The sequence below is a fragment of the Zosterops lateralis genome (genome assembly GCF_965231275.1).
Source record: "Zosterops lateralis genome assembly, chromosome: 31".
Taxonomy (NCBI): Eukaryota; Metazoa; Chordata; class Aves; order Passeriformes; family Zosteropidae; genus Zosterops; species Zosterops lateralis.
In genome coordinates, this window is record NC_139791.1 from 5,210,012 (window position 1) to 5,237,577 (window position 27,566).

General features: G+C 50.0%; 2 protein-coding genes across 2 annotated transcripts in view; one reads left to right on the forward strand and one right to left on the reverse strand.

The window, feature by feature from the left end:
* The window catches only part of LOC310920762 (olfactory receptor 14J1-like), a gene marked incomplete at its 3' end in the record, with an annotated part of 1,005,486 nt that overhangs the window by 366,640 nt on the left and 611,280 nt on the right, over positions 1–27,566 (reverse strand). The gene's annotated exons all lie outside the window — the stretch shown is intronic.
* LOC310920609 (olfactory receptor 14J1-like) lies at positions 10,321–11,253 on the forward strand (the record flags this gene model as incomplete). Its single annotated transcript, XM_083880669.1, has 1 exon — positions 10,321–11,253. One exon carries the CDS (start codon positions 10,321–10,323, stop codon positions 11,251–11,253), a length of 933 nt encoding a protein of 310 aa, XP_083736795.1.

Sequence of the window (27,566 nt, forward strand, 5' to 3'; positions counted from 1 at the left end):
CTGCCCAGGGCTGCTGTGCTGGCCTGGGGAGAGGGGCTGGCACTGGGTGGGCAGAGGCAGCCTGTGCTGGGCATCTCCTGGAGCCAGGAGCAGGAGTTGTGCACTGTCACTGAGCTCCATTTCCCCTGCCCTGGGGAGCTCCAGCCCTGGGGCTGATGTGGAGGCTGACCTCCCTCTCTGCCCCTCAGCAGCTGCTGAGCCCTTCAAGGGGGCCAGGGCTGTGGGGTGAGTGCACCCAGTGCTGGAGCAGCCCAGAGCAGGCACTGCCATGGGGCTCACCCAGAATGGGCTGGGCTGGGTCATTGTGACACTTCAGGGCCTCTTGGAACCCAGGAGAGCAGTGTGGCACTGCAAGGGCTCCTGGAATCAAGGAACTGTTGTGACACAGGGGAGGCCAATGGAACCAAGTGATCCATTGTGACATTGAGGGGCCTCAAGGAACCAAGGGGACATTATGACACTTCAGGGCCTTGTGAAAGCAAAGGAGATCCTTGTGGCACTGTGGGGTCTTGTATAACCAAGGGCCAGTGTGACACTGTAGGGTCTCATGGAACCAAGGGGCCATTGTGACACTGCAGGGCTCCATGGAAGGGAGGGTCTATTGTGACACTGATACTAAAAATGAGGAAAAAAAAAAAAAAACAAAAAACAAACAAACAAACAAAAAAAAACCTGCTTAAAGAAAGTGCCATTCTTTATTCAGCCAGATGCACAAGGGGGAAGAGCTCCTCCCAAAGCTGTGCATGCAGAGTACAGGAAAGTTCCTGCTTACAGACTGTATTTTACATACATATTCAATGATTGTGACAGAATAAACATACATATGATAATAATTTTCCTGAAATCATTAACATATTCTCCCCTCCCTTCACAGATGTGTTTTTCTGTCCTGAGGGTCTCTTTGGTGGTCCCTGGTGGTTGGTGATGCCAGAGTCACACCTGACTGCCCAGGGCACTTTTAAAAGTTGGCACAACTGGAGCTGGTCACTTTCCAATACTTCTTACACAATGGACAGTGTGCAGTTCCATGGGCCAGTGAGTTTTGAAGAACAAGCATTGTGTGTGCTCAGCAGGTGGAGATGGTTTTACAACTGGCGACATCCCCCTCTTTGAGGCTTGTGAAGCTTCTCTTCTCTCCAATCCTTCCTAAGCCTCACATCAGTGTCTGCAAGAACTCAATCTCCCTCCCCATCCTGCAGCAGCTGTAATTTACTTACTCCAGCCTTGGTCTCCAGCACAGCCATGGAGGCTCTTTGGGCTCTGGACTTTTCCTGCAGCCACCAAGGCCAGCTGAGCTCTGCCCTTCCCACAGCCAGCCCTGCCCAGCCCAGGCAGTGCCCAGCAATTCCCTGTCTGTGCCTGGCCTTGCTGTCCCCCCCCAGCAGCAGCTCCGTGGCCCCTTTGTGCCGCGCTGGCCCAGCCATGGTGCCACAGCCCCTGTGCAGGCCCAGGGCAGGACAGGAGCCCTGTGGGTGGGAACGGCCCCTGTGCCGTGGTGCCCACGGCAGCCTTGGGGCTCTGTGCCCCATGGCCTCCCTGCTGGGCAGCCTCTGCCAGCTCCTGCACAGCCCGTGGCCCCTGTGGGCCTGCACAGACAGCCCTGCCCCGGGCTCTGCCGGGCTCTGGGCCAGCAGAGAGGCCGGGCAGGGCTGGCCATGGCCGGGAACAGCCCTGAGCCCCGCAGGAGGATGGAGCTGGGCCACAGCCAAAGTGCCCCCAGACCTGGGCCCAGCAGCCAGGGCTGCCAACGCCTGGGGACAGAGGCTGCCATTGGGGACAAATGTCCTGGGCCCCCTCCCTGCTCTGTCTGTGCCACCAAGGGCATAGAGCAGCCTCCTCTCTGGGCCACTTGCCTGTTTTCAATGCCTTCCCCAGGCGCTGGCCCTGCCCCACCAGGCCTGGGCTGAGTCCTGCTCCTGCAAGCTCCCCCAGGCTGAGATGGACACTGATGGTTTCTGTGCCAGGCTCTCTCAGCCCAGCCCATCTCCCTGCCAGCTCTGCCAGCTGCCCTGAGCTCTGTGCAGCACCAAGGGCCTCTCCCCAGCACAGCCCAGCCGGCTCTGGCCCCACAGCTCTGCTCAGCCCAGGCTGCTCTGGGCAGGGGCCCCACGGCCTCAGCCCCTCTCAAGGGCACAGCAGCAGCTGCAGCTCACACAGGGCTCAGCCCCAGCCATGGGGGAACCTGCCTGGCCAAAGGAAAAGGAGGCTCCCTGGGTGCCCTGCTCTCCTCTGCAGGAGATCCTGAGAGCTCTGCAGCCCCTGCTGCCATCCCATCAGCCCAGGCCAGCACAACAGCCCCTTGTGCCCTTGTGGCCCTCAGGAGCTGTTCCTGCTCCAGGCCCAGGGCCCATCCCAGAGCTGGGGCAGCCACAAAGCTCTGCCCATTTCTGTTCATTGCTGCTCTGATCAGGATGGATCCTCAGCCACTTGCAGATTGCTGATGAATTTTACTTTTCCAGATGCCTCTTCTTTTTTGAGCTCTTCAGTTGAGAAATTCATTGACAAAGGCTCATTAAGAATTGTTCAAAACACTCAAACAAGACAAGCCTCTGGGAATAACTCAAGCCATCAATTCTTCTGTGGTTTATTAGACATATTTCAGAAGTGTCTTCAAAGTGAATATACTGTATTGAAAACAATGAAGAGAGAATTGTTTTGTCCTGTTTCATTTTCATTTCCTGTTCATAGATTGATATCAGCAATCCTCAGTTGATATTGATCACCAGCACCTCCTAGTGCAGTCTGAATAGATCTGAAAATCAAGACCCTTCATGGCTGACAATCAATCATACTTTGTCCCTTCCCCCACCCCACCATTTCCCTCATCCAGCCCCTGGCACTCAGAGCAGCAGAGGAATGGGGTCACATCCAGGGGTGTCCCCAGGGCTCAGGACTGGGGCCAGGTCAGTTAAATCTCCTGATGGATGATCTGGATGAGGGCACCGAGTGCACCCTCAGTCAGTTCCCAGTGAGCCCAGGCTGGGTGGGAGTGTGGCTGTGCTGGAGGGCAGGAAGCTCTGCAGAGGGATCTGGACAGGCTGCAGCCATGGGCCCAGGACAATTGGATGAGGTTCAGCAAGGCCAAGGGCCGGCTCCTGCCCTGGGCTCACAACCACCCCAAATCCCTGGCTGTGCCCTGCCCCTGATCCCCACAGCCTGTCCTTTTCCCTTCATCCCTGCATTGCCAGGGACTTTCTGGGACAAGGCAGCTCTGCTCTGGGTATGGAGGGAGGTCCAAGTGCCACCACTGGAGTGGGAACCAAAACTCACACCAGGTTTGTGTCCTTTTGGGTCAAGAATTGGTGGGACTCAGAGGCACAGAAAATGTCTCTTCATTGCCAACATAAAATATGTTAACCTGATAAAATTTAAGAGACATTGAAACTCTTCCCTCAGCAATGTCAGACAGCCCAGCAATATCTGACATGTCCACCATTCACAAGGGATTCCTGTACAAAACCAATTTTAGACAAAGATGATTCTGTGATAGATACAAACACAGTTCAGTTGTTGAATCAGGATGTTCTGTGTGAAGTGGGGATAAAACATCCTGAACAATTCCTGGTTTGCAAAGCTGTCAGTTGTGGATGGAGAAGGGGGTGAGGCTGCTGTTGGGGTGAGCAAATGCTGAAACCAGCCTGACTCTTTTCATCTCCTCCTGTCCTGCCTGAAGCTCCCCTCTTGCCCCTTCCACCCACTGTCTTTTTTATCCCACCAGGCCCCCAGGGAAGAGCCTGGCTCTGTGTTCTCCATCACCTCCTGGCTGGCACTGCCAGGCTGGGATCAGGAGCCCCTCAGCCTTCCCTGCTCAGGGCTGGACAAGCCCAGCTCCCTCAGCCTCTCCTCACAGCCCAAGGGCTCCAGCCCCACCTTGGAGCCCTTCCCTAACCCTGCTGCAGCTGCCAGACATCTTTCCTGCCCTGGGGAACCCAACCCAGGCCACAGTGACCTGGATAATCCCTGTCCTTGATGTCCTGGTCACACAGCCCAGCCCCTTGTCCCCGTGTCAGGCTCTGGGGGTTGATTTGTGGAACATCCTTGGGGGAGGCTGCAGTGCTGGGGGCAGGGGGGCCCCAGGGGGACAGGGGACCCTGCTGGGCACGAGCAGCTGGGGAGACTTCTCTGGGGGGAAATGTGAGTGGGGCTGGGGCAGAGTCACCAACCCAGTGACCTCACACAGCCCTGCTGTGCTGTCACGCAGCTGCCCTGTGATGTCAAAGCCTGCTCTCTGATGTCACACAGCCTCTCTATTATGTCAAACAAGTCCCCTCTATTATGCTATAACTGATCAATGACCTGACATAACCCTCTCTGTGATGTCATAGCCCACTCTGTGAGGAGTTACTGATTTGGACCTATAAAAGCTGGACCCATTTTCGGGGTGAATTTGGAGACCTCACCTATGAGTGGATGCACAGTGCAGGATTTTGCCAATTTCTGGGAAGGGTTTTCCAGATCCTTGCTGTGAAATGGGGCTCCCCAGCAACTGCAGACTCTGGAAAGTGATAACTTATTTAGGCAATTGGTGATGCATCTTTCTCAATCCTTATCCTTTCTCTCGTATAGTAATGATAAGGGGCATTACCTTATTAACATTTGTTTGTTGCTAAAGCAGAGTGTGTAGTTTCTTTGAATATATAATTTTACTTTTGTGTTGCCTTTATATTCATACTAAAATAAGACCATTTTTTCCATTGGTATCTGTGTTCTTTAAATTGCCGCTCTCAATGAGCAGAACAGTTTCTAATAGTCAAACTGTGTTAAAAATTTCTATCCAGCTGATTTCAGTATCACTTTCATAGGCCCTTGTCGATTCACACCACCCCTTGGTTCAGAAGTGTCACAATGGTCCCTTGGCCCCACAAGGCCCTGCAGTGTCCCCCTGGGACAGGAGGCCAGCAGGGATTCGTTCCCCACACGCTGCAGCTCCCTGGGCCAGCTGGCACCGACACCTTGTCCCAGGCCAGCGCTGCCGGGCACAGCCAGGGCCGGGCCACACTGCAGCTCCCTGCAAACCACGGCGGCGGCTGCGAGGCCAAACCCCGAGTCACAGACAGTTTGTCCCTCTTTCTCTCTGTATTTGGCCAAGAAAGGTCCCATTGTGGGGTCCCCTTTCCTGCAGTCACTGCAATACTGGGACCATACCCGGAGCTCTGAGGAGAGAAATGGCCAGAGCTGCACCTCTGCACTGACTCGGGGATGGTGGCAAATGCTCTGTGGGGTGGCTGGAACGATGGAAAAGGACAATTGGCAGCACAGAGGGAAACCCAGCTGGGCTGCTGGACTGGGGCATGACATCTCTGCCCATGGGAGAAGCTGGCTGTGAAAGTCCCTCCTGTGGATGCTGACATACCCAAGAGTTGGGCACTGAAGAGCAGCACAACAATGGACAGGGGGATGGGGCTGCCAGGATTAAAGTGTCTCAGGTGGGTCTGGACTGGCCACACAAGGGTGAATTATTTCTGGCTCCATGGGCCCAGGACACCTCAGGTCATCAGGGCAGAGATGCAACCTCCAGATGGGCTGGTGAGCAAGGGGTGGATTTAACCATGGACACCATCTCCAGGTTATCCCTGAGTGTGAAATGTGGGCTGAGATCCAGCAGGGCCAGACAGGGAAAGCCCCTGTGGTGTGGGGGATGATGGTAGGAATATAAATCTGGGGAGACACATGGTTTTGTAGTGGGAGTGGTAAACTGGAGAGCACCATTCCTAATCCACAACAGCCCTGTCAGATCCAGCCCTGTCCCTGCACTGCCCCAGCTCTGCTGCCCCACAGCTGCTGGATCAGGAAGGGCAGAGCCATGGGGGAGGGAAATGCACAGGGACTCCTCCTGGGAGGGACCTCGGGAGGTTTCCAGGCCAGGCCAAAGCACAGTCAGTGGAGAAAGGGACACAGGGAGGGGCTGTTTGTGTGCTCTGCCATGGCAGGATGAGATGCAGAGCTGCACAGACACCCAGACCATGTGGATCCCTGCAGGAGCTGATCTCCCACAGCAGCTCCCAGGCCTCTGCTGCTCTCTGGCTGCTCTGGTTTGATGTTCCCTGGTGGTCACAGCCAGCCCCACACACACCAGTGCTGTGTGCACACACACCAGTCTCACCAGTGCCTGGGCCCCCAAAGGACACAGGAGCTGATGGTTTGTGGTCCCCACTCAAGTATCTGGCACTGGGACATCCCTCAGTACCCAGAGCAGAGAGAGCTGCCTTGTCCCAGACAGTTCTTGGCAATGGAGGGTTTAGGAAAATGCCACAGGCTGTGGGGATCAGCTGTAGGGCGTGGCCAGGGATGGGCACTGAGCATCACCTCCCAGCAAACCACCTTGATCCCCCATCCTCTCCCTTCCTGGGGTCCTTTCTTAGACATCCCATGGCAAATCTTGCACATTCCCCAAATGTCCCTTGTGGATTTCCATCCTGAGTCTCAGACCCCGATGCAGAACCCCCCATGCTCAGCTGTCAAGGTTATGCAGGAAATCTCTGCCAATGACCCCCTTTGTGAGTCCTTCATGAGGAGATGTCAGAACTTTCCTTGAATTATTTTTTTTTATAGTTTGTTTTTAAAATTGTAATTGCCCTAAAATATCATCTACTGCAGCTCCCTTGATGTGGGAAGGCACAACTACGACTGCAACAGATGGTCAAAGCTCATGACCTTGAACACTTTTTGGAATGTGGCATGGACATTCGTGGACAACCTGTTTCCACCTTCTAAGCCTCATCCTAAAATATTTCTTTCTTATATCAAATCTGAATTTATGCTTAACCATTTTAAAGGCTTTGCCCCTTCCTCTGTCACTACAGGCCTATAAAATATTTCAATTTTTCATGGACTATGACCACAATGTTTTAATCTGAAAAGACCTTGCAAGGACCCAAAAATCCCCCAAGATGGGATCTGGAGTCCACACGCACATGACCCACAGAGAATGAGGGAGTGAAGACTGAGGACAGAATAGGAGTAGCCTGATAGGGCTTGAAGGGTGGATTCAGAGATTCTGGAGCTCTTTTTCAGTGTATGAAACAGCCTGAGAAAGAAATATTGCCACACACAACACCTGGGCAGGTCCAGACTGGACACAAGAAGAGAGGAATTTCTCTGCCAGAGCAGAGCATCATTAATACAGGGATGAGGTCCAACATGGGATAACTCCTAACTCCTATCTTATGCTGACACGTGATTCTAAAACTGTCTCTCTTATATACAGATGCTAAATGCATATTACATTTTACGCATTTCAATAAAACATACCCAAAGTTTTAAGATTCAGTCCTTGTTTTCTCTATGACTGCACTCTTGAGCCAGATGACTTCCTGTCTTCCAACCATCCTCACTGAGACAGCAGGCCCTGCATGAGTTGTCCCAGTGCTACAACTTCACAGGCATGGTAAAAATGTAATCAAACATTTTGGAATCAAGGCTTTGCAGAGGCAGGCAGGAGGCAGAGCTGTCAGCAAAGGAAGGGCCCAGCCAGGTGGGGCAGCCGGGGGATGACGACAGCCTGCAGGGACAGAGGCGCAGGGCATGGACACCGTAGGACAGCCTGGGCTGCACAGGGCACAGGGATGGGCAGCAGCTGCAAGGCCCTGACACAGCCAACTCCTGCAGCACTTGGGCCATGGCTGCTGGGCCTGGGCCTGAGCCATCAGCAGGAGACAAGTGACCCTTGCAACCCTGGGGCCTCATTGCCTCCTTGGCCCTGCTCAGCAGCCTGGCAGGGACCGCCCCATGGTGCTGCCCTTGGCATTGCACATCCCCACATCCCAGTGGCCTGGGAAGAGCCCTGAGCACTGAGGGAGGGACAGGATGTGCCTTGGCAGGGGCTGGGGCTCAGGCCTTGGCCCTTGGCATTCCTGAAACACATCCAGGTTTGCTCAGGTTCAGAAACACCTTTGGCTTGTTTGTCCCCACCTGTCATCACTGCCTGCAGTGTTCTGCTCTAACTGGAACCTGGGGACACTTTCTCAGTGGAACCCATTAAAACTTCAAGAAACTTTGCAGTTTCAATTTATTGAAAAGTCAGTAAGAAGTTTTTTGAAGACCCTCTAGGGGACTGACAACACTGTAAACAACACCAAAGCCCCAGTAGTCTCATTAAAGTCCTTGTGCTGTGTCTGTGCTGCTGAGCAGGGCTGGGCTCCTGGCACAGAGGCAGCTCCTGGCAATCAAGAAGAGCTTCAAAAAGGCACTTCTTCAGAGGAGCAGCTCCTCTCCCAGCCCAGCAGGGCTGAGGGCTCTGCCGGCAGGTACCTGAGAGCAGTGAAGCAGACAGAGGATCAGAGCAACTAGACGGACAATTCTGAGATTATTCATGGGGAGATCTTCACCACTTCTGACACAGTCAGTCTGTGGCTGCAGGGATCTCCTAAAGCTGAGCCAGGACAGGACTGACAGCACTGTAAGGATGGCTCTGCTGCCCTTTCTGCTTTGGGGGAGGATGTGCTCCAGAGCGGGGCTGCCCTGGGCACCGTCAGAGGGACAGGGCAGGACGGCTCCTGCTGCCAGGGACGGCTGCAGGGGCTGAGGCTGGGGCTGCAGCCAGGGCTGCCCAGGGCTGTGGGGCAGAGCAGGTGCTGCAGCCCTGAGGGCTCTTGGCCAGGCCAGGGGATCTGCCACCTGCCAGGGGCAGCTCTCAGCCTGCCTGGGAGCTCCCATGGATGGTGGAGGGGAGCTGTGGGTGCAAGGAGTGACTCCTGCCAGGGCAGGTCCTACTGCTGTGGAGAGGGTGCTGTTTGGGCCAGGGCTGCTCAGAGCTCCAGGTCATGCCCAGGTAATTTCTGAAGGGAATTTTCATGAGCTCATTCAGGGCAGGACTTTCCTGCTTAAGTCTCTGCTTTCCTCAATCTGTGCTCCCATTTTTCCCTGGCTTAATGTGGTGGGAATGGAAACTCAGCTGTTCAGGGCAGAGAAGGGGCTGAGGCACTTAAACCATCACACTGAGGATTCCTGGGAACCTCAGCAAGTGCCTCCACCTCCCCAGCCTCCAGATCCATCCACCATCATCTTTCCATGGTGCCCGGGCCTGGGGGAGCTGTTCTTAAATCCCTGCAGCCCTGAGCAGCTGCAGGGCAGAGCTGGCCCAGGGGCTGGGCTGGGCTCTGGCAGCACGGGCAGGGAAGGAGCTCAGGCCCACAGGAACAGCTTGGGCTGGGACAGCTCCAGCAGCAGAGCCGTGGGCAGGGAGGGAGGGAGGCAGTGCTGAGGGAAGCCCTGCTGCAGGGGACATGTGGCACCTGCCCGCTCTGCCCTGCAGGGCACACACTGCTCTGAGCAGCACAGCTCCTGTGTCCCCTCCCAGCCAGCACAGCCCTCAGCCCGGGGGCTCGGGGCCCTCAGTCCCCTCCTGGGCCAGCAGAGCAGCCCCAGAGATGAAGGGCATCTCTCCTGCCATGTGCCCATTCCCTGCTGACCAGGGCCTCAGGGCCACTGTCCTGCACTGCTGCTGCCTGGCAGGGGCTGGGCAGGGCTGGGCAGGGAAAGGCTTTGCCTCAGGGCCTGGCTCTCTCTCTCTTTGCCTTGCCCAGGTGCTCCTGGCATTGCCAATGGGCTCTCTGGGAATGGCAGTTCCAGCTGCAGGCTCAGGCCCAGCCCTTGGGCTCCTCCTGTGCAGGCTGAGCACAGCAATGGGGTATCCCAGCTCCCTCTGTCCCAGGGAGCTCTGGGCAGGGCAGGCTGGCAGGGTGGGAATGAGCTGACTCTCCTTGACTTTGGGAAAGGCAGCAGCCACTTTGTGTGCCAGGGATCTCTCTGCTCTCAGCAGTGTCTCCTGCCTTTCCAGGGTAACATGGGAGTGGAGCACAGAAAGCTGCAAGTCCTGGTTCCTATAAGTTTCCCAGGGCAGCTGGTAACAGGAGAGAGGGACAGAGCAGCTCCCCTCAGTCTGCACTAAGGCTCAGATAATCCTCCTGCTTCACTGGACTCTCTGTTCTCCCCAGGTGCAGCAGAATCTCTCATTCTGCCTCCTGCAATCCTCATCACTTCACCGTGGCAGCTCCTGTGCCTTAGGAGGAGATTCTTAATCAATGTCCAAACACCAAAACTGGCCCCTGCCCTCACTGTTCCTCTGCACTAACTGGGGTCAGGGCTGAATCCCAAATGTCCTGCAGGTCAAGGTCTGGCTCCTCACTGAATATTGGACAGCAGCAATCAGGGCTCCAGCAACCAAGGTGAAGGAACTTCTGCTAGACATAGACAAGGGGGAGATGTTTAGTGGAAGGGAATGATCTTTAGGAAAGGGCTTTGACGCCTCTGTGAGAAATCTCCCCTTTAAATGTCACTGTCTTTCCTCCTTCTCCAGTTGGGGATGTCCAGACACAGCAAATGTCCAACAGCAGCTCCATCAGACACTTCCTCCTGCTGGCATTGGCAGACTCGCGGCAGCTGCAGCTCCTGCACTTCTGCCTCTTCCTGGGCATCTCCCTGGCTGCCCTCCTGGGCAACGGCCTCGTCATCAGCGCTGTGGCCTCCAGCCACCACCTGAACAGCCCCATGTTCTTCTTCCTGCTCCACCTGGCCCTCACCGACCTGGGCTCCATCCTCACCACTGTCCCCAAAGCCATGCACAATTCCCTCTGGAACACCAGGAACATCTCCTACATAGGATGTGCTGCACAGGTGTTTCTTATTGTCTTCTTCATTGGGTCAGAGCTTGCCCTGCTGACCATCATGTGCTACGACCGCTACGTGTCCATCTGCAAACCCCTGCACTACGGGACCCTCCTGGGCAGCAGAGCTTGTGCCCACATGGCAGCAGCTGCCTGGGCCTGTGCCTTTCTCAATGCTCTGCTACAGACAGCCAATACATTTTCCCTGCCCCTGTGCCATGGCAATGCCCTGGGCCAGTTCTTCTGTGAAGTTCCCCAGATCCTCAAGCTCTCCTGCTCACACTCCAAACTCAGGGAATTTGGGATTATATCTGTTGTTTCCTTTTTGGTATTTGGTTGTTTTGTGTTCATTGTTTTCTCGTATGTGCAGATCTTCAGGGCCGTGCTGAAAATCCCCTCTGAGCAGAGACGGCACAAAGCCTTTTCCACCTGCCTCCCTCACCTGGCCGTGGTCTCCCTGTTCCTCAGCACTGCAGCATTTGCCTACCTGAAGCCCCCCTCCATCTCCTCCCCATCCCTGGATCTGGCCCTGTCAGTTCTGTACTCTGTGGTGCCTCCAACCCTGAACCCCCTGATCTACAGCCTGAGGAACCAGGAGCTCAAGGCTGCAGTGTGGACACTGATCACTGGACAATTTCAAAAACATTAAACAGGTTGCCAATTTCTGCAAATCACTTGTAATAAAAGTCTTCTTTGATAGCACTTGTTGGTTTGGTCAGAAGGTTTTTCTTTCCTTTGTTTTAGTTTTCAATGATGTTGACAAAGCAAGGTCATTGTTTGTGCCATTTCTTGTTTCGTTTCTTTCCATGTTTTCTGTGGCCTCAGACTGTGTCAATGTTGAGCTGTGCTCTCAGGAACTTTAAATTAATTAAAGGATCTCCCAGCAAAGTTTTCACCAGAGATCCCCATTTTTGTTCCCTTCTCTGGGGCTGCAGCAGCAATGTCTGTGTGCAGAGCTGGGGGCAGATCAGGGCTGGCACAGCAGCTGTGCCCAGCACCAGCAGCCCTTGGTGTTGCCAGTGCTGCTCCCGTGGCCCTGCCCCGCTGCCCTCCTGGCCCTGGTGTTGCTGTAGGGCCTGAGGGCTCTCGGGGCTGGGCACAGGGCTGGGGGTGGCAGTGCCGGGGCTGCAGCAGGGACAGGCCATGGGCACTGCTGGGGCAGCGCTGACGCCTCAGGGCAGGGCCTGGGGGCTCCAGGCTCCTTGCCCAGGCTCTCTCCAGAACACGCCCAGGCCAAGGCTCAGCACAGAAAAGCCCCGTGAGCAGCCCCAGGGTGGCCGTGGGCAGGCTGGGGACAAACAGCATGGCTGGGGCTCTGCAAGGTCCCTGGGGGAGATGGGAAGGAGCAGCAGAGCAGGGGCTGATCCATCCCCACTGCACTGGACACACCAGGGCAGCGTCCCAGAGCGTCCTCATGTACCTGCCAACAACATCCCCCCTCTGCAGCTCTGGTCTCTCCCCCAGCTCACACAGGTGCCACATCCTTGCAGGCACAGACAGGGCAGCACTGGCTCAGGAGTCCCTGTTTGCAGTGCCCAGAGCAGGCCTGAGCACCCCCATGGTGTTGGTGTGGGGAGATGAACTTGAGTGAGCACAAATGCCATCATCCCCTGGGGCCGGGACGGGCTGGGGGACAGCAGAGAAACCACTCAGGTTTGCCGTGGCCTCTGAGGTCACACAGAAAGTTTGTTCCCATGACCTGTGAGTTTCCTGTCCCACTGCAGATGTTGTTGTTCAGAGCTAGGGCTGCCTGGCAGCCACCCCCAAACTTCCCTGATAATTTCCTTTGCTTCACTTTTGCTTTCTTTCCTCTTTCCTAGTCCAGATTTCTTTCTACTACCCATCCCTGTCCCCTCCCCTGCAAACATCCCATCCCTCTTTGCCCTTTCCTCTCTGACCCCACTCCCCATTTCAGTTCCTGAGCTGGCAGCATGAGAACGTCCCTTAGGGAGCAGGATCATCCTCCAAGTGCTTCAGGAATCGTCTGCAGTGTCCTGCAGTGCCTTGAGTTAAGAAATTAAAGACTTAAATATTTAGCTAAGGGATAGAAGCAATTTATATTGATTGGGATTTAAGTAGAAGAGTAGAGATGAAGTGGAAGTATTCATCATTATTAGATACTTAAGCTAGAGTATAGGCAACATATTACTTGCTCCTTTTAGTTGTGTTTGTAGAAGGAAATAAGATAGATGGAACGTTACCTTAACATAATTTCTAACTGTGCCACAGGCTTCACAGGCCTTAATCTGGGGTCCAGGCTGGGGTAGCTCAAACCTCACTCCAAATATAAATCATGCCCTCATTCTCTGAGAAATTCTGCTACGATTCCCCTTTTTCTTTTTGAGCTGCCCAGACTGATTTAAAAGCATGGCTAGTTATTTGTCACGTACACACTAATAAACAAGGCACAATAACTAAAATAACTACAATAACGATAAAAAGTATAATACGAAAATGGACCAAGTCTTTGATCCAACCAGCAAAACCCCAGGAATTGAACCATTAATCAAAAGGAGTGTTAATAACTGCAAGTTTTCCCATGTTGCTCTTTAGCTGTGGAAGTTGCTTGTAGGTTGATTGTGAGTGGTCAGACATTCATACAACACATGCCTTCAAACTCTTCACATCCATGTCCTTGGGTGAGAAGAAGGAAGTAAATGGCAGCTCTGTTTTGAAGAACTGCATGGCGAATGCTTTTAACATCTGTGGCAAGTTCACTCAACATATTAGATGTTATATTAATTTGTTTTCTTGTCCAGCAAGCCAAGGTTTGAAACTGTGTGAGAGCTTGAACTGAAGCAACTCCTAGGGAAAAAATTGACACTACTATTACAGCTGGATGCCCCCATAATGACACTTGATATTTGCAATTGGGGCCTAGTTGGAGAACACAACGTCTAGTTCATCAGGGCTTCTGAGACAATCCAAAATTTTATGAGTGGTGGGAGCAAACAGTGCTAATTTGCTAAAATAACATAGATCTCCTACAGCTCTTTGAGGTCCTGCAGACCAGGCTCGGTCCCCACAAATAAGGAAAATTCCTGGCGGCAATTTTCTTGCAGCCTCTTTTATGGTGTTACAGATTGAGTCCAATTGTTACAATATTCTGAATAATTATAATACAATGGGCATTTTGGAGACAACCAAGTGTTGCCATCTTTTGGCTGCTTTTCTTTTATATAGAACAAATTTGATTTTGCAACCTGATGTCCAAACATTAAACAATAATTGCCTTGCACAGAACCAAGAAGGTCAAATTGTTGTGGCTCAGTACCCATAACTTTAAGATTTTGTGCCACTGCAACAGCTTGTGCTCCTAAAGCATTCTTTGGAATCTTCTGGGTTTCACACCAACTGACAAAACAAGTGCTGGAGGAACGGGTGGGCCTATTGCACTACACATTCCAGACTTCATTCAGATTTGGATATATTCAAGCTTGAGTCCAATGTTTGAACTTTGCCATGGAATTCAATGGGAGTTCAATTAAACAGGTATGAAAAGGTTTGGACGGTGTAGCTAAAGACAGAAAAAATGAATCTTGTCCAGTTTGATTGGCCCAAGTGGCCCACATAATTTCTTTGGTCAATATCAAGCACTCCAGATACTTTCTTTTCCAAAACACTGCTTAAAACAAACATTCCAACCCACAACAGTTTTCTGATATTTTTTGGTTATCTTTCCCAGTTCTCCGTCAAAGAAAAACAGAAAAAAATAGCTAGTTATTATTGAATCCTAAATACTAATTACAATTTATAATAAACCAAATCTTATAACTATGATTATATAAACTATTATTTCTGCACACTATAAAGTCAATTTTCATCAGTTTCAGAGTTGTCAGAGGGCGCTCCAGGTAAGTAGTTGTTGTCAATGTCGTTATCACTGCTGGCTGGTATCAATGATTGGGGACATGCACAGGTAAATCGATTCAGCACCCAAACATGTCCTGCTCTCAGGGAAACACACATATATCCACGACCATTAAACAACACAGGACTCGGTCCTTGCCATTCACCCATTTGCATATTTTTGTGATAAACATAAAGTCCTGGAATTGCCTGTGGTCTTCCCTCCTTCACTGCGTGGTGACGTATCACGACCGCAGGTTCTTCCCTTCCTTCTTCTAAACACAAATAGTTTAAAGTAAACAATACCTTTAACAATTGACTGACTACATCCATCTCATCATTTTGCTCTTGCTTTGCTAAATATTCTTTCAAGGTACGATTGGCTCTTTCTACAATAACCTGACTTGTAGAAGAGTGAGGGATTCCGTTGGTATGTTTCACCCCCCACTTCTGCATAAACTTGACAATTTGTTGACCGACATAAGCTGGACCATTGTCAGTTTTAATTTCCACAGGTACACCCATGACTGCAAAACAGACACATAAATGTCTTTCAACATGCAGAGCCTTTTCCCCTGTTTGTGCTGTTGTGCAAATAAACTTTGAGTAGGTGTCTACAGTTACATGGACATATTTCTATCTTCCTAATTCTGGAACATGAGTTACATCCATCTGCATCAGTTCTAAAGCTTTCAGTCCCTTTGGGTTCGTGCCTAGCCCAAGGCAATGCCCATGATGGCTACACCGAGGGCAGGCACACACAGTCCCTTGTGCATCATTCAGGGGGATCTGAAATTGTTGATGCAGGGCTCTTGCATTTTGATGAAATGTTTCATGACTGTTGCGAACCTTTTCAGACTTGTTCTGTGGGGGAACATGGACAACACAGCTGACTGCAGCATCTGCTCGTGCATTGCCTTCTCCCAAACCTCTGTTGCATTGATGGCTCCGAATGTGCATGACACACAAAACATGCTGATGCTCTTTCAGGACACTCTGCAACTGCAAAAAACAATTCTCCAAGGCGTTGGTTTTGAGTTTGTCTGATGAGTGCATCTTCAATTCTTTCCACAACTCCAACTATGTACAGAGAATCTGAAAAGACGTTGAGTGATTCTTTGTTTCAAGTTTGCAAAGCCCAACACATGACCTTCAATTCAAGGGTTTGCAAACTGTCTCCTACTTCACCCTTAATTAGATGCTGCAACCATTTCCCTTGCTGTTGCCAAACACACACAGCCTTTTTTGTTCTTCAGCCAGCGTCAGTACAAACTGTCCTTCCCTCAACTGGTTTCAGTGAACACAAAGGTCTTTCCAACCACTGATGACCCTTGATCAGAGGCCACATTGGGGCTTTTGGTTGCTTGTTGTGAACCACATCTGCAAAACTCAATAACGCCTCTTGCAATGCAACGGAGTGTCTCAACAGCCATTCCAAATCTTCATCTTTCGCAGGAACACTGATATCTGCTGGTTCTTTTCTGTTTATTTCTACGATTTTGTCTCTGCCTTTTTGTATCAATGCAGCAAAAGCATCTGTTCTGCTCATAACACGACAATTTGGTTGAACGGATAAAAACACCCATTCAAGTAAAATTGCTGCTGAGCCAAACTTCCAGCCAGATTGGGCCTCCCCCTTTTTATTTTGCCATTGAAAAACCATGGCAAGTGGGCAGGCATCAGTGTTGGAGAGGAAAAGAGACAATGGAAGATATTCTACACGGCGAGCACTTCAATCACGTTGTGGTTTTTCTGCATTAGAGCGCCTTGCTGTGCAAGGGTGCAAACTTGAGGGCTGTTAGCATCACTGCCAGGAAGCCATGGCAAAAATGGTTGTAAATCATCATTGGTGATTCCCACAATGGTACAAACCCATTGTAGATCTCTAAAGAGTTTTTGAGCATCATGCAAGGTGGAAATGTTGGCATTCAAAATAATTTTCTGAGGACAATTCAGCCGAATTCTGCTGAATCAGGCCCAGGCCCAGCAGCCATGGCCCAAGTGCTGCAGGAGTTGGCTGTGTCAGGGCCTTGCAGCTGCTGCCCATCCCTGTGCCCTGTGCAGCCCAGGCTGTCCTACGGTGTCCATGCCCTGCGCCTCTGTCCCTGCAGGCTGTCGTCATCCCCCGGCTGCCCCACCTGGCTGGGCCCTTCCTTTGCTGACAGCTCTGCCTCCTGCCTGCCTCTGCCTGGCCACACAGAGCCTTGGGCTGCTCCAGACTCCTTCTGGGGGATGTGTTGCTCCACAGCCCTGCCCTGGGAGGGAAATTTCTTTTGCCCTTGTGTTCAGTCTTACCCTCCTCAGCTGTACTTTCCATTAATTCTGTCTTTCTCTGGCTGTTCGCTACTATGTCAAAAGTATCCACCATCTCTGAAACTGCGTTTTAATCTCTCCCAGGGCTCTCCTCTTCTGTCCTCAGTTTCCACTCCACTGGGCTCTTTTCTCCATATACAGTGGTCCTGTGCTTGAGAACTCCAAACCCCACCTTGGGAGATCTCTGGGCCCTTTCCAAGGTCTTCGCAAATAAAAACATTGTGCTCACAGTCTAAGAATATCTCCAGCTGCCATAGACAGTCTGACCTGTCTTTCCTGGCTACTCTTGTCTTGGGACAATGCTTGGATATACAGAATTTGGGAGACAAAATTCGAATTTTGGCCACAGCTCCTGCACAAGAAGGCTGATTCTTTTCCATGGGATGGAAGGCACAGAGCCCCATGGTTTCAGGGGCAAATGAGAGGTGGCCACCAGAGGCCAAGGCCATCCATTGCTGACAAGTTTATTTCTGAGAGATACCCTTGCATGTATGGAAATTTTTCAGGGAAGTATCAATTTTGGCAATAGGTATTTTAAAAGATGTCATATTCTTTTCCATAGGAATAAAATCATGGAGCCCCAGTGTTCCATGGGATGATGAGAAGCAGCCCTTGACATTCCAAGATCCGCTGGATCTGTCAGGTGACCCCCGGGAGGCCAAACCAGCCAGAACTGTTCCATGTTCCCTTGGTTCTATGGGGCCCCACAGTGTCCCAATGGCCTCTTGGTTCCACGAGGCTCTGAGGTGTCCCAATGTCCCTTAGTTACACGTGGCCAGGAAGGGTTTTAATGGTCTCCATGGTCCCACAAGGCCCCAAAGTGTCACCGTGCCCCCCCTTGGTTCCATGAGCTCCCACAGAGTCACAATGGTCTCCATAGGGAGGAACCAACCAAGCCCCCGTGTCACAGGGGCAGATGAGGGGCAGTCACCAGAGACCAAGGGCAGCCAGATTAGATGGTGCTGGCAGATTTTGTCTGGGACCTATCCCTGGATATAGGGAATTTTAGAGGCAGAATACCAATTTTGGACATTAACGCCTGGAAGAGAAGGGCTGTTCTTTTCCGTAGGAAGGAAAGCATGGAACACTGATGTTTCAGGGGCTCATGAAAGGAGGCCACCAGAGGCCAAGGCCAGCCAGACCTCTCTGTCCTAGTAGCTTTTGTCTGAAAGCAGCCCCGGGATATAGGGAATTTTGGAGGTGGAAACCCACATTCCACCATTTCTGTGTTGATAAGTAGGATGGTTCTTTTCCACTGAAAGGAAAGCACAGAGCCCAAGTTTTTCAAAGGAAGAAGAGGAGAGAGGTGGATCCTGGAAAAACAAGACAGCCAGAGCTGTTTGTCCTGGCAGCCTCGCTTGAACCCAGGGGACCATTGTGACAAAGCAGGGCCCAAGGGAACCATGGAGACCATTGTGACACTAAGGAAACTCATGGAACCACAGTGACCATTGGGATGCTATGGAACCTCATAGCTCCAAGGCTCCATTGGGACATTGTGGTGCCTCATGGAATCAAACACTGTGAAACTTGGAGGCCTAATGGAACAAGGGTTTCTATTGTGACACTGCAGAACCTCATGGAATCAAGGTGACCGTGTTACTCTACAGAAGCTCATGGAACCAAGGGGCCATTGTGACACTGCAGAACCAAGGAAACTGTTGTTGACAGTACAAAAGCTCATGGAATGAAAAGGTCACTGTGACATGATGGAACCTCATGGACCCAAGGGGCCATTGTGACTCTGTAGGGCCTCATGGAATAGAGGGTCCATTGTGACACAGTGGGGCCTCGTGGATCCAAGGGGCCATTGTGACATAGCAGGCCCTCATTGGAACAAAGGAACCATTGATGACAGTACAGAAACTCAGGGAACCAAGGGGCTGTGGTGACACAGCAGGGTCACATGGAACCAAGGAGACCAGTGACATTTAGGAACCAACTGGGGGTTGGATTTCCTTTCCTTTTCTTTCTTTTTCTTTTTTTTTTTATTTGTGGAATCATTTCCCATTGAGTTGCTAAGACACACTCATGGCTCAGTGCCTGAGACAGGGGGAGGTGGCCAGGCCTCAGGGAAGGAGGGTGTCTGGTGGCACCCCTCTGGTTTTTGGGAGTTTCTCTCAGAGAGACAGAGATACCACAGGATGAGAGGCAGATAAAGGGCAGGGGCTGGGGCAGTTAGGGGTTCTCACTTGCTCTCAGCTTTGGGAAGAGGATGGTCAAGCTGCTGCTTGGGGAAAGGAATTTCACCACCACTGCTACAACCCAGCTGGGAGCTGCCTTTCTCCTGCTGCTGGGCCCTGCACCCCCTGCCCTGCTGGGACGTCCCACAGTCCCAGCTATCACCGCAGAGTGTCTGATACATCTCGTCCAGCACCCCAGGATTTCTGCTCATCCCTGCCGTTCCAGCCTGCTGCTCCCCAGAGTCCTGCCAGGGCCCTGGGATCAGCAGCCCCAGGGGTTTGTGCAGCGAGGCCTCTCTTCCATCCCTCCCGGCTGGGACAAAGCTGCCATTCCCGTGCGCTCCCTGAGCCCGCGCCACAGCGCCCCCTGCAGCCGCGGGGGAATCATCGCACCTGCCCCGCCCACCGGGAGCCACCAGCGCCCCTGCTGGCTGTGACCAGAACTGCACCAAAGGGGAAACTGCCCGCGGCCGAGAAGGGCTCACTGGGGGCTTGGCTCTGTTTGTTGTTAATGCCACAGTTATTGTTGTTTGCTTGCCTTGTTAGACATGCTAGTAAAGAACTGTTATTCCTATTCTCATATCTTTTTGCCTGAGAGCCCCTTAATTTCAAAATTACAATGATTCGGAGGGAGGAGGTTTACATTCTCCGTTCCAAGGGAGGCTCCTGCCTTCCCTAGCAGACACCTGTCTTTCAAACCAAGACTGAATATCATGGAACCAAGGGGTCATGATGACCCTGCAGAAACAAGGAGGCCAATGTTGACACTATGGGAGCTGACAGAACCAATCAGCCATTGTGACACTCAAGGGCCTCATTGGACCAGGGAGACAATGGTGACACTACACAACCTCATGGAACTAAAGGGATTATTGTGACACTCTGGGGTCCCATGGAACCAACTGTCCATTCTGACACTGTGTATCCAAGGAGATCATGGTGACACTACAGAAGCTCATGGATCCAAGGAGCCCTTGGGACACTGGATGGCCACATAAAGGCAAGAGGACATTGAGACACTTTGGGGCGTGATGGAAAAAAGGACACGGGTGATGTCGCTCTAATTAGGAATGGTGGTAGAAACAACTCACAGACTCTCAGGCTTGTTAGCAAGTGAGAGCGAGCTTTACTCTTTGAAATCCTCTTTTATAGACAGTTCCAAAGGAATAAAACTTTGTTGGACAGTAAAGCAACACATTACCATCATTGGACAGTTAGGAAAAACACCTCTCAATCATTTCTTGCAAGTAAACAGCAGGGAGACAAACAACACCTGCAAGACTTGTTTTACTTTCTCCAAGGAATGTTTGAATTCCTCCTCACAGTTTCTCACACAATGATTTCTCAGGCCAGTGTGAGAAATTTGAGGGACAGACACTCTGCTGCTGCCTGATTTCTCACATTCAGCATCTACAGGGTGATAGTACAGATGCTGATGAAAACTATGGGACATTGTGACACTGCAGAGCCTCATGGAACCAAGGAGACCACTGGGACACTGAGGACCCTTATGGAACCAGGCAGCCATTTGCACACTACAGAACCAAGGAGAACATTGTTGGCAGTACAAAACCTCATGGAACCAAGAGTTTATTGTCATACAGCGAGGCCTCATGGATCCAAGGGCCATGATGACACTGTGGGGCCCCATGGAACCAAATATTCATTGTGACACAGTGGGGCTGCTTGTAACCAATTGTCCATTGTGAAACTGCAGATCCCAGAGACCATGGGGACACTGTGGATGTTAATGGATCCAAGGGGCTGTTGGGACACACCAAGGCCTCTTGGAACCAAGGAGAGCATTGTGACAGAGCAGAACCAAGGAGGCCTTTTTGACAGTACGGAACCTAATGGAACCAAGGCTCCATTGTCATACAGCAGGGCCTCATGGAACCAAAGAGCCATTGTGAAACTGTGGGTGTTGTGAATGGAGAGGGAGAGCTTAGACAAGTCCTGCCTTTGACTCAGATTTTTGGCAGTAGCTCTGTTTGGAGTGGCCTGCACCCCAGATTGCTCTTGGTTGCAAGTCTTAATAATGGCAGATTAGGAATATGATAAGATGAATTATTTATTTATAGACAAAAATTTAACAGACTGCATAGTGCACTAGAATAAAAGAAAAAGAACTACAAGTAGACTAAAGGTACTCATATTAAAGCTAGAAAAATAGCATAAATCAGGATTCAATGTAATTTACCATCAAGTTGGTTTTGGGTACACATAGAATTCTTCTCTCATTTCCCTGGGAGACTATCCTCAGAGTTCATGTCTGAGCTTGTGGAAGAAGTCCCTGCATGTTTCTAGAGTGTGTGTAGGAGGCTTCTACCTCTGTGGGAATTTGTGTAGCTTTTATAGTTGTAAAAGTAGCCCCTTTTCAGTCAGAAATCTCTGGCTTAACTCCCCTTATCTGTTCTCATGCTCAGTTGTTTACTGGTAGTTCTACTCCCAGTGCCGGTGGAAGAAACAACTCCCTGACCCGTAACAACTAGCTGGCCAAGGTTGTCTCATCACTTCACATGGGGACAAGAATGTCTGGAGCTGTCACACCAGCCGCAGATAAGCTCCTCTGGAGAAGGGGGGATGTCCTGCCATAGTGGGGCACAACGGGGTCAAGGACACCATTGGTACTGAAATCTGCTGGATAGAAACTTTTAAACACAGTTTTGAGTATTTGAAAGCAGGTGTCCGTTATTACAGTGTGCTGGCCACTTGGGCAATCCTTTCACCATTTGAGTGCACTGAGCATTGAATGAATAGAGGTTTTATCACACACACTGCTTATGTATTCATTAGCTATCCCCACTTTCTTTGACTTTATTTGACATAGCTGCACCCCTTAGCACAAGTCCTTACATGGTTCTTTGAGCTCTGTCTTCATTGTCCAGTGTCATTTTTAGGTATTTGTTCCTTGACTCCCACTTTTGAGTAAGGAGACTATATTGTTTTGCATAACTTCTGCTTTTTCAGCCTTGCTGAGATGAGCTGGCATCCTGTTTGCACTTTGAATGACTTGTTTTCCAGAGTTACATTCTTTATTTGTTTCTCCAAGGCTGCTCTGTTCTATTACACGACAGTCGTAGGTAGGGAGACAGAATATCATGACTCGAGTAGTCTTGATCATTAGACAAAACAGCCTGTTTTATTGTTCAAGACCTTCTTTTATAGGTAATTCAAAACTCCCAGATCTAGACACTGATTGGTCTGAGGCTTAGCTCCACTCAGGTCCTTGACCAGTGATATCTCTGCTCTCTGGACTGACCATGACTGGCTGAGGTCTCTGCATGAGCTCTCTTATTCACCTGGGGACTTGTAGAACAATCCAGGTCAGCTGAACTGGACTTGCCATGACCAGATTCATTTTGTCTTAGCTAAAGACTAGCTCTGACAAATAACGCTTTTTGGTTAAAGCTTAAAAAAATGCAAAAGTGCTCTTTGTAATCCTTCTTGCAGGCGCTTTGCCGGTAGGACAACTGTAGCAGAGTTTTTTAGAGAATGAGGGCATGATCAATATTTGGAATGAGGTTTGAGCTATCCCAGCCTGGGCCACACTGCGAGGCCTGTGAAGCCTGTGGCGCAGTTAGAAATTAGCCTGTGCGGCTTGTGACGCAGTTGAAATTAGATGTTAAGTTGTTAACGAGGGACAGTGGGTTTTCTAGAGGTTAATAAGTATAGTTATTAGTGTGAACACTTTAGCCACCATAAAGAACAAGTAAAACAATGTTTGTTTGCATTTTTCCTGTGCTGTATGCCAATGAGAATGTAACTGCAATTGTAAACTATATCGAAGTGTATATAAACTGCCATTTTAGATGAAATAAACTGAGAATGTAGCATTAATCATAGTGATTGGATCTGTGTTTGCTCTCGTCCAACTTCCCATTATTATAAGGGTTTCCCTTGCTTTATCTGGTGCCTGAAGCTAGGTACTCTTCGCTTAGATGTGGTGCTTCACTTAGATGCAGTATTTTTGTTTCAATACGGTTTTTTGGGGTTTTTTTCCTTTTTGCTTAAATGCAGGATTTGATTTGCTTTTTTCACTTTGGTGTGGTTTTGATTTTCGTTTAAATACGGGAAGACTTTGCCTGGCCCTAAGTCAACCATAGCTGAGGTTTTGGAGCTGGGAAGTTGGAGCAAGGCGGTTGCTGGTCTCAAACAAAGAGCAGCAGCGCCCCACTGTGGGAAGGTAAGCCGCAGTGGAAAACAAAGGCTGAGAAAAGCATCATGGATGGTGAATTAAAAGCAGTGATGCAGTTTCTTTTAAACATTATCTCTAAGAGAGGTGAAAAACTGAGAGAAAATGAACTAGAACAGTTAGCCCTGTGGGCCAAGAAGAAAGGAAAGTTAAATAAATCATCTTTAGTGCCACAGAGTGCTGTGAAATAGGGGATCTTTTATGGGATTGTGCAATCGGAGGTGGAAAAGACGGAATAATTGCTCAGGAGCTCGGTGCTGTGTGGAAAAAAGTTTTAAATACCTTGAAAATGTCTCCGCTGAGAAAAAAGCTGCTGAGGCCGCCATTCAGGCTCTTGAAGGGGCGAGGGATGAAAGAAAAGAAGTCAAAAAACCCTCCAAAGTCACAAAATTCCTTGGCATTTATAATACCCACCCCATGAAGGGCACAATGGCACAGGTCAGCCTGACTCTGCAGGATGTACTGGATCAGATGACTCAGGTGGAGGAAGTTTCCCCGCCAGTGCCGAGATACACTAAGAGCAAAGAGGAAGCAGCTCAGCCGCTCCATTCTGGGGTTTTGGTGAAAGACAAGGAGTCAGGTGGAGCCAAGGGCGGAACGGGGCTGGCCTGGGGGACAAAGCAAGGGGTAGGAGTGCAAGGCAGAGATGGGGGCGAGGCAGTGCAGAGCAAGGCAACATGGCCTCTCCTGTCCCATACACGGGAGCAGTCAGCCCTGCCTCACACAGCAACAGCGGCGGCAGAAGCTGCAGTGGCAGAGGCACCAGCACGGGCACAAAACACCACAGCAGCAGCAGAATATCCCCTCCCCTCAGACTCGGAATCAGAAGCTTCAGAGATTGAGGGTCCCGCCTCCAAATCCCACAGCAAACAGCGGTCGCAGAGAAAAGTAGAGTGTGCAAATGAATTACAACAAATAATACCTAACCTTGCTGAACTGTCACACTGCCAAGATCAGTTGGAAAAACAAACATTTGCAATTCCTCAGCCTTGGGCCCAAGGAGAGCGCAAGCCCCTCCCATCCTCACCAACAGTTCCTTCTGCCTCATCCGTTTTTCCTTCAGCACAGCAGGTGTCGCTGCCAGCAATTCCGAAAAACCCAATTGAGAGGCGCTGGGCTGAAGTTGCTAAAGATGCTGTTCTGAATAGAGATTGGCAGGCCACCAACTCTGTAGCCTGCCCTGTCGTTATTGGCAATGCCACAGCAACCTGGCAGCCACATGAGTGGAAGGTCCTCCAACAAGCCAAACACACTGTTTCCACATATGGGATTCGGTCTAAGGCAGCAAGAAATATAATTCAATACATATTTGCAGCTGATGTCCTTTGCCCTTCTGATTGTATGAGCATTGCATCCCTGCTGCTGACACCCTCACAATTTCTGATTTTTGAGAGAGAGTGGAAGCATTTGGCAATTGAAGAAGCCAATAAACATCAAGTATTAGGGGACACTTTTTATGGACTTCAACCAGACATGTTGACAGGGCAAGGACCATATGCTAAAACAAATGTACAACTTACTTATCCCATGGAGATGCATCAACTGTCTCAATCACTGGCTCACAGAGCCTTGCTTCTGGTTCCAGACAAAAAGAAGCCAGCACCCTATTCTACAATAAAACAGGGCATGACAGAACCGTATGGTCGGTTTGTAGACAGGTTGTCAGCTGCTTTAAAAGATGCACCAGATGTGTCACCAGAAGTGCAAGAACATTTATTCCATTCTCTTGCCTTCGAGAATGCCAATTCAGGCACAAAACCTATTTTGGCCACACTACCTCAAGGCAGTCCCATGGATGAAATGCTATTGAGGGCCACCCAAGCTGAGCAAAATAACCAGACTGCAGCATTCACAGTAGCCATGCATGATGCCATGCAGCAACAAGGACACCTCATTGCAGCTGCTTTAGCAGGTGGGAAAATTAATAACCCCAGCCACAGCAACAAAACTCCACGTCCCAACAAGCCAACTGGCATCACTTGCTACCAATGTTGCAAGACAGGCCACTTTAAACATGCCTGTCAAAAGACTGTGTGATGTCACAAATGCAATCTTAACACCCAAGCCACAGAGGTTTTTTGCAAGTCGGGAAACTTCAAACGCAGTGCGTTAAGGCACCGCGCGAAGACACAAATGGATGCCTTGATCCAGAAGACCCCGAAAACAGCTTTTCAGTAAAAAATAAGGCAGCCAGTTGGGGAAGTCTTGGGATGGATGTGGCAACAACAATGGAAGTCACTTTACAAGATAAAGAAATAACACTAATTCTTACAAATGTGAGTGATCCAGCACAAATTCTTTAATTGGAAGTTTGTTACTTGGAAGATCCTCCACAAGCAAACAAGGTGTAATCGTGCTTCCAGGAGTCATTGATGCAGATTTCACTGGACAAGTACAGATAATGGCTTATGCCCTGCAACCACCTGTGACAATCCCAGCAGGTAGCAAAAATACTCAAATTATAGCATTTCAAAAATCTTTTAACAGATCGTCAAGGTCCATGAGAACTGTCCTGGGTTGACAGTGCCTCCTATCCCATATTGTGGACTACCTTGTTATGTCTAACAGCTGTCCCTGTTTTCCTGTTGGCTGAGCGGGCACTCTCTGCCCTACCCGCTCGCTGGCTTTCAGGCTGCTGGCTTCGCTCTTTGCTTTGCTGCTTGCTCTCTTCCTCTTTTTTTTTTTTTTTCATTTCTCTTTCTGCCATCTCTGTTTGTTTTTTTTCCTTTCCCTCTTTTCCCTTCCCCCCCCCTTTAAGATTTTGGACTGGCACCGGACCTGAACCTGACCTGAGAAGTCCGAGGATCTCCGGAGCCTGCGAAAGAAGCTCTGTGCCCTCCCCCTCATAGTAACCTGAGCTTTTTTTTTTTTCTTTTTCCCTTGTGTTGGGGGGTGTTTATTCATTTGTCAATAAACCTGTTTTTTCCACTTTGTTTGAGAAATTCCTTCCCAAACCCAGGGCTGGGGGAGGGGTGGTAGAGGTTTTGTTATTAGAGAATTCCTTTGGAGGTTCTCCCCTAATTCATCCTAAACCAGGACAAGAACCAATTGAACTGCAAAGACAAGACAAAGGCTTTGGATCAACTGGTCATGAAGTTTTCTTCACTTTGGACTTAAGCAACCGTCCAGTCAGAAAAGTACAATTATAACATGGCTCTCACTGCATTGAACAAAAGCTTCTGCTTGACACTGGGCTCAGATGTTTCTATTATAAATCAAATATTCTGGTCATCTAATTGGGCTTTGCAGGCTCTGAGCAACCATATTGTAGGGGTGGGTGGATTGAGAATTTCTTCAATAAGCACAAATCCCATCAGAATTATTTTTGAAAACAATCAAGTTATTGTCGCTTGACCATATGTCATGACTCTACCCATAAAGCTTCATGGACTGATAGGCTGGGATATGTTGTTTCAACTTAGCAGGGTTCTAACTACCAACCAGCATTTTCTTCAATGGCCACTGCAGAGCAGCCGCCCATCCTGAAAATCACCTGGTTAACAGAAACCCCTGTTTGGGTTGAGCAGTGGCCAATGACAGAAAAAAGGCTGCAAATTGCAGAACAATTGGTTCAAGAACAACTCGATGCTGGACACATTCAACCTTCTCTAAGTCCATGGAACACTCCAATTTTTGTTATACCAAAGAAATCAGGTAAATGGACACTGTTGAATGACCTGCAAAATGTTAATGCACAATTGCAAGCAATGGGTGCTCTGCAACCTGGCCTGCCAGCACCAACTATGATACCACAGGGGTGGAATATTGTTGTCATCGATCTAAAAGGCTGTTTCTTTACCATTTCACTCCATCCTCATGACAATCAATGTTTTGCTTTCACCGTGCCATCTATCAACAGAGCAGCCCCAACAAAGAGATATGAATGGACCGTGCTTCCCCAAGGCATGAGAAACTCACCGACCATGTGTCAGATGTTTGTTGACTGGGCTTTACAGCCAATTCGCCAATACTTCTCCAACACAATGATTTATCACTTCATGGATGATATTCTTATTGCAACCAAGTGACCATTTGCAAAAGCAGACTTAAAGTGGCTGATTTCCCAATTGAAATGTCATGGGCTGATGTTGCCCCAGAAAAAATACAGCAATCAGCTCCTTGGAAATATTTAGGCTGGCTGATCACAGATGCACAAATTTGTCCTCAAAAAATTACTTTGCATGCCAACATTTCCACCTTGCATGATGCTCAAAAACTTTTTGGAGACCTACAATGTGTTTGTACCATTGTGGGAATCACCAATGATGATTTACAACCATTTTTGCCATAGCTTCATGGCGGTGATGCTAACAGCCCTCGAATTTGCACTCTTGCACTTAGATGCTCTGGTGCAGAAAAATCACAACGTGGTTGGAGTGCTCGCCATGTGGAACATCTTCCATTGTCCCTTTTCCTCTCCAA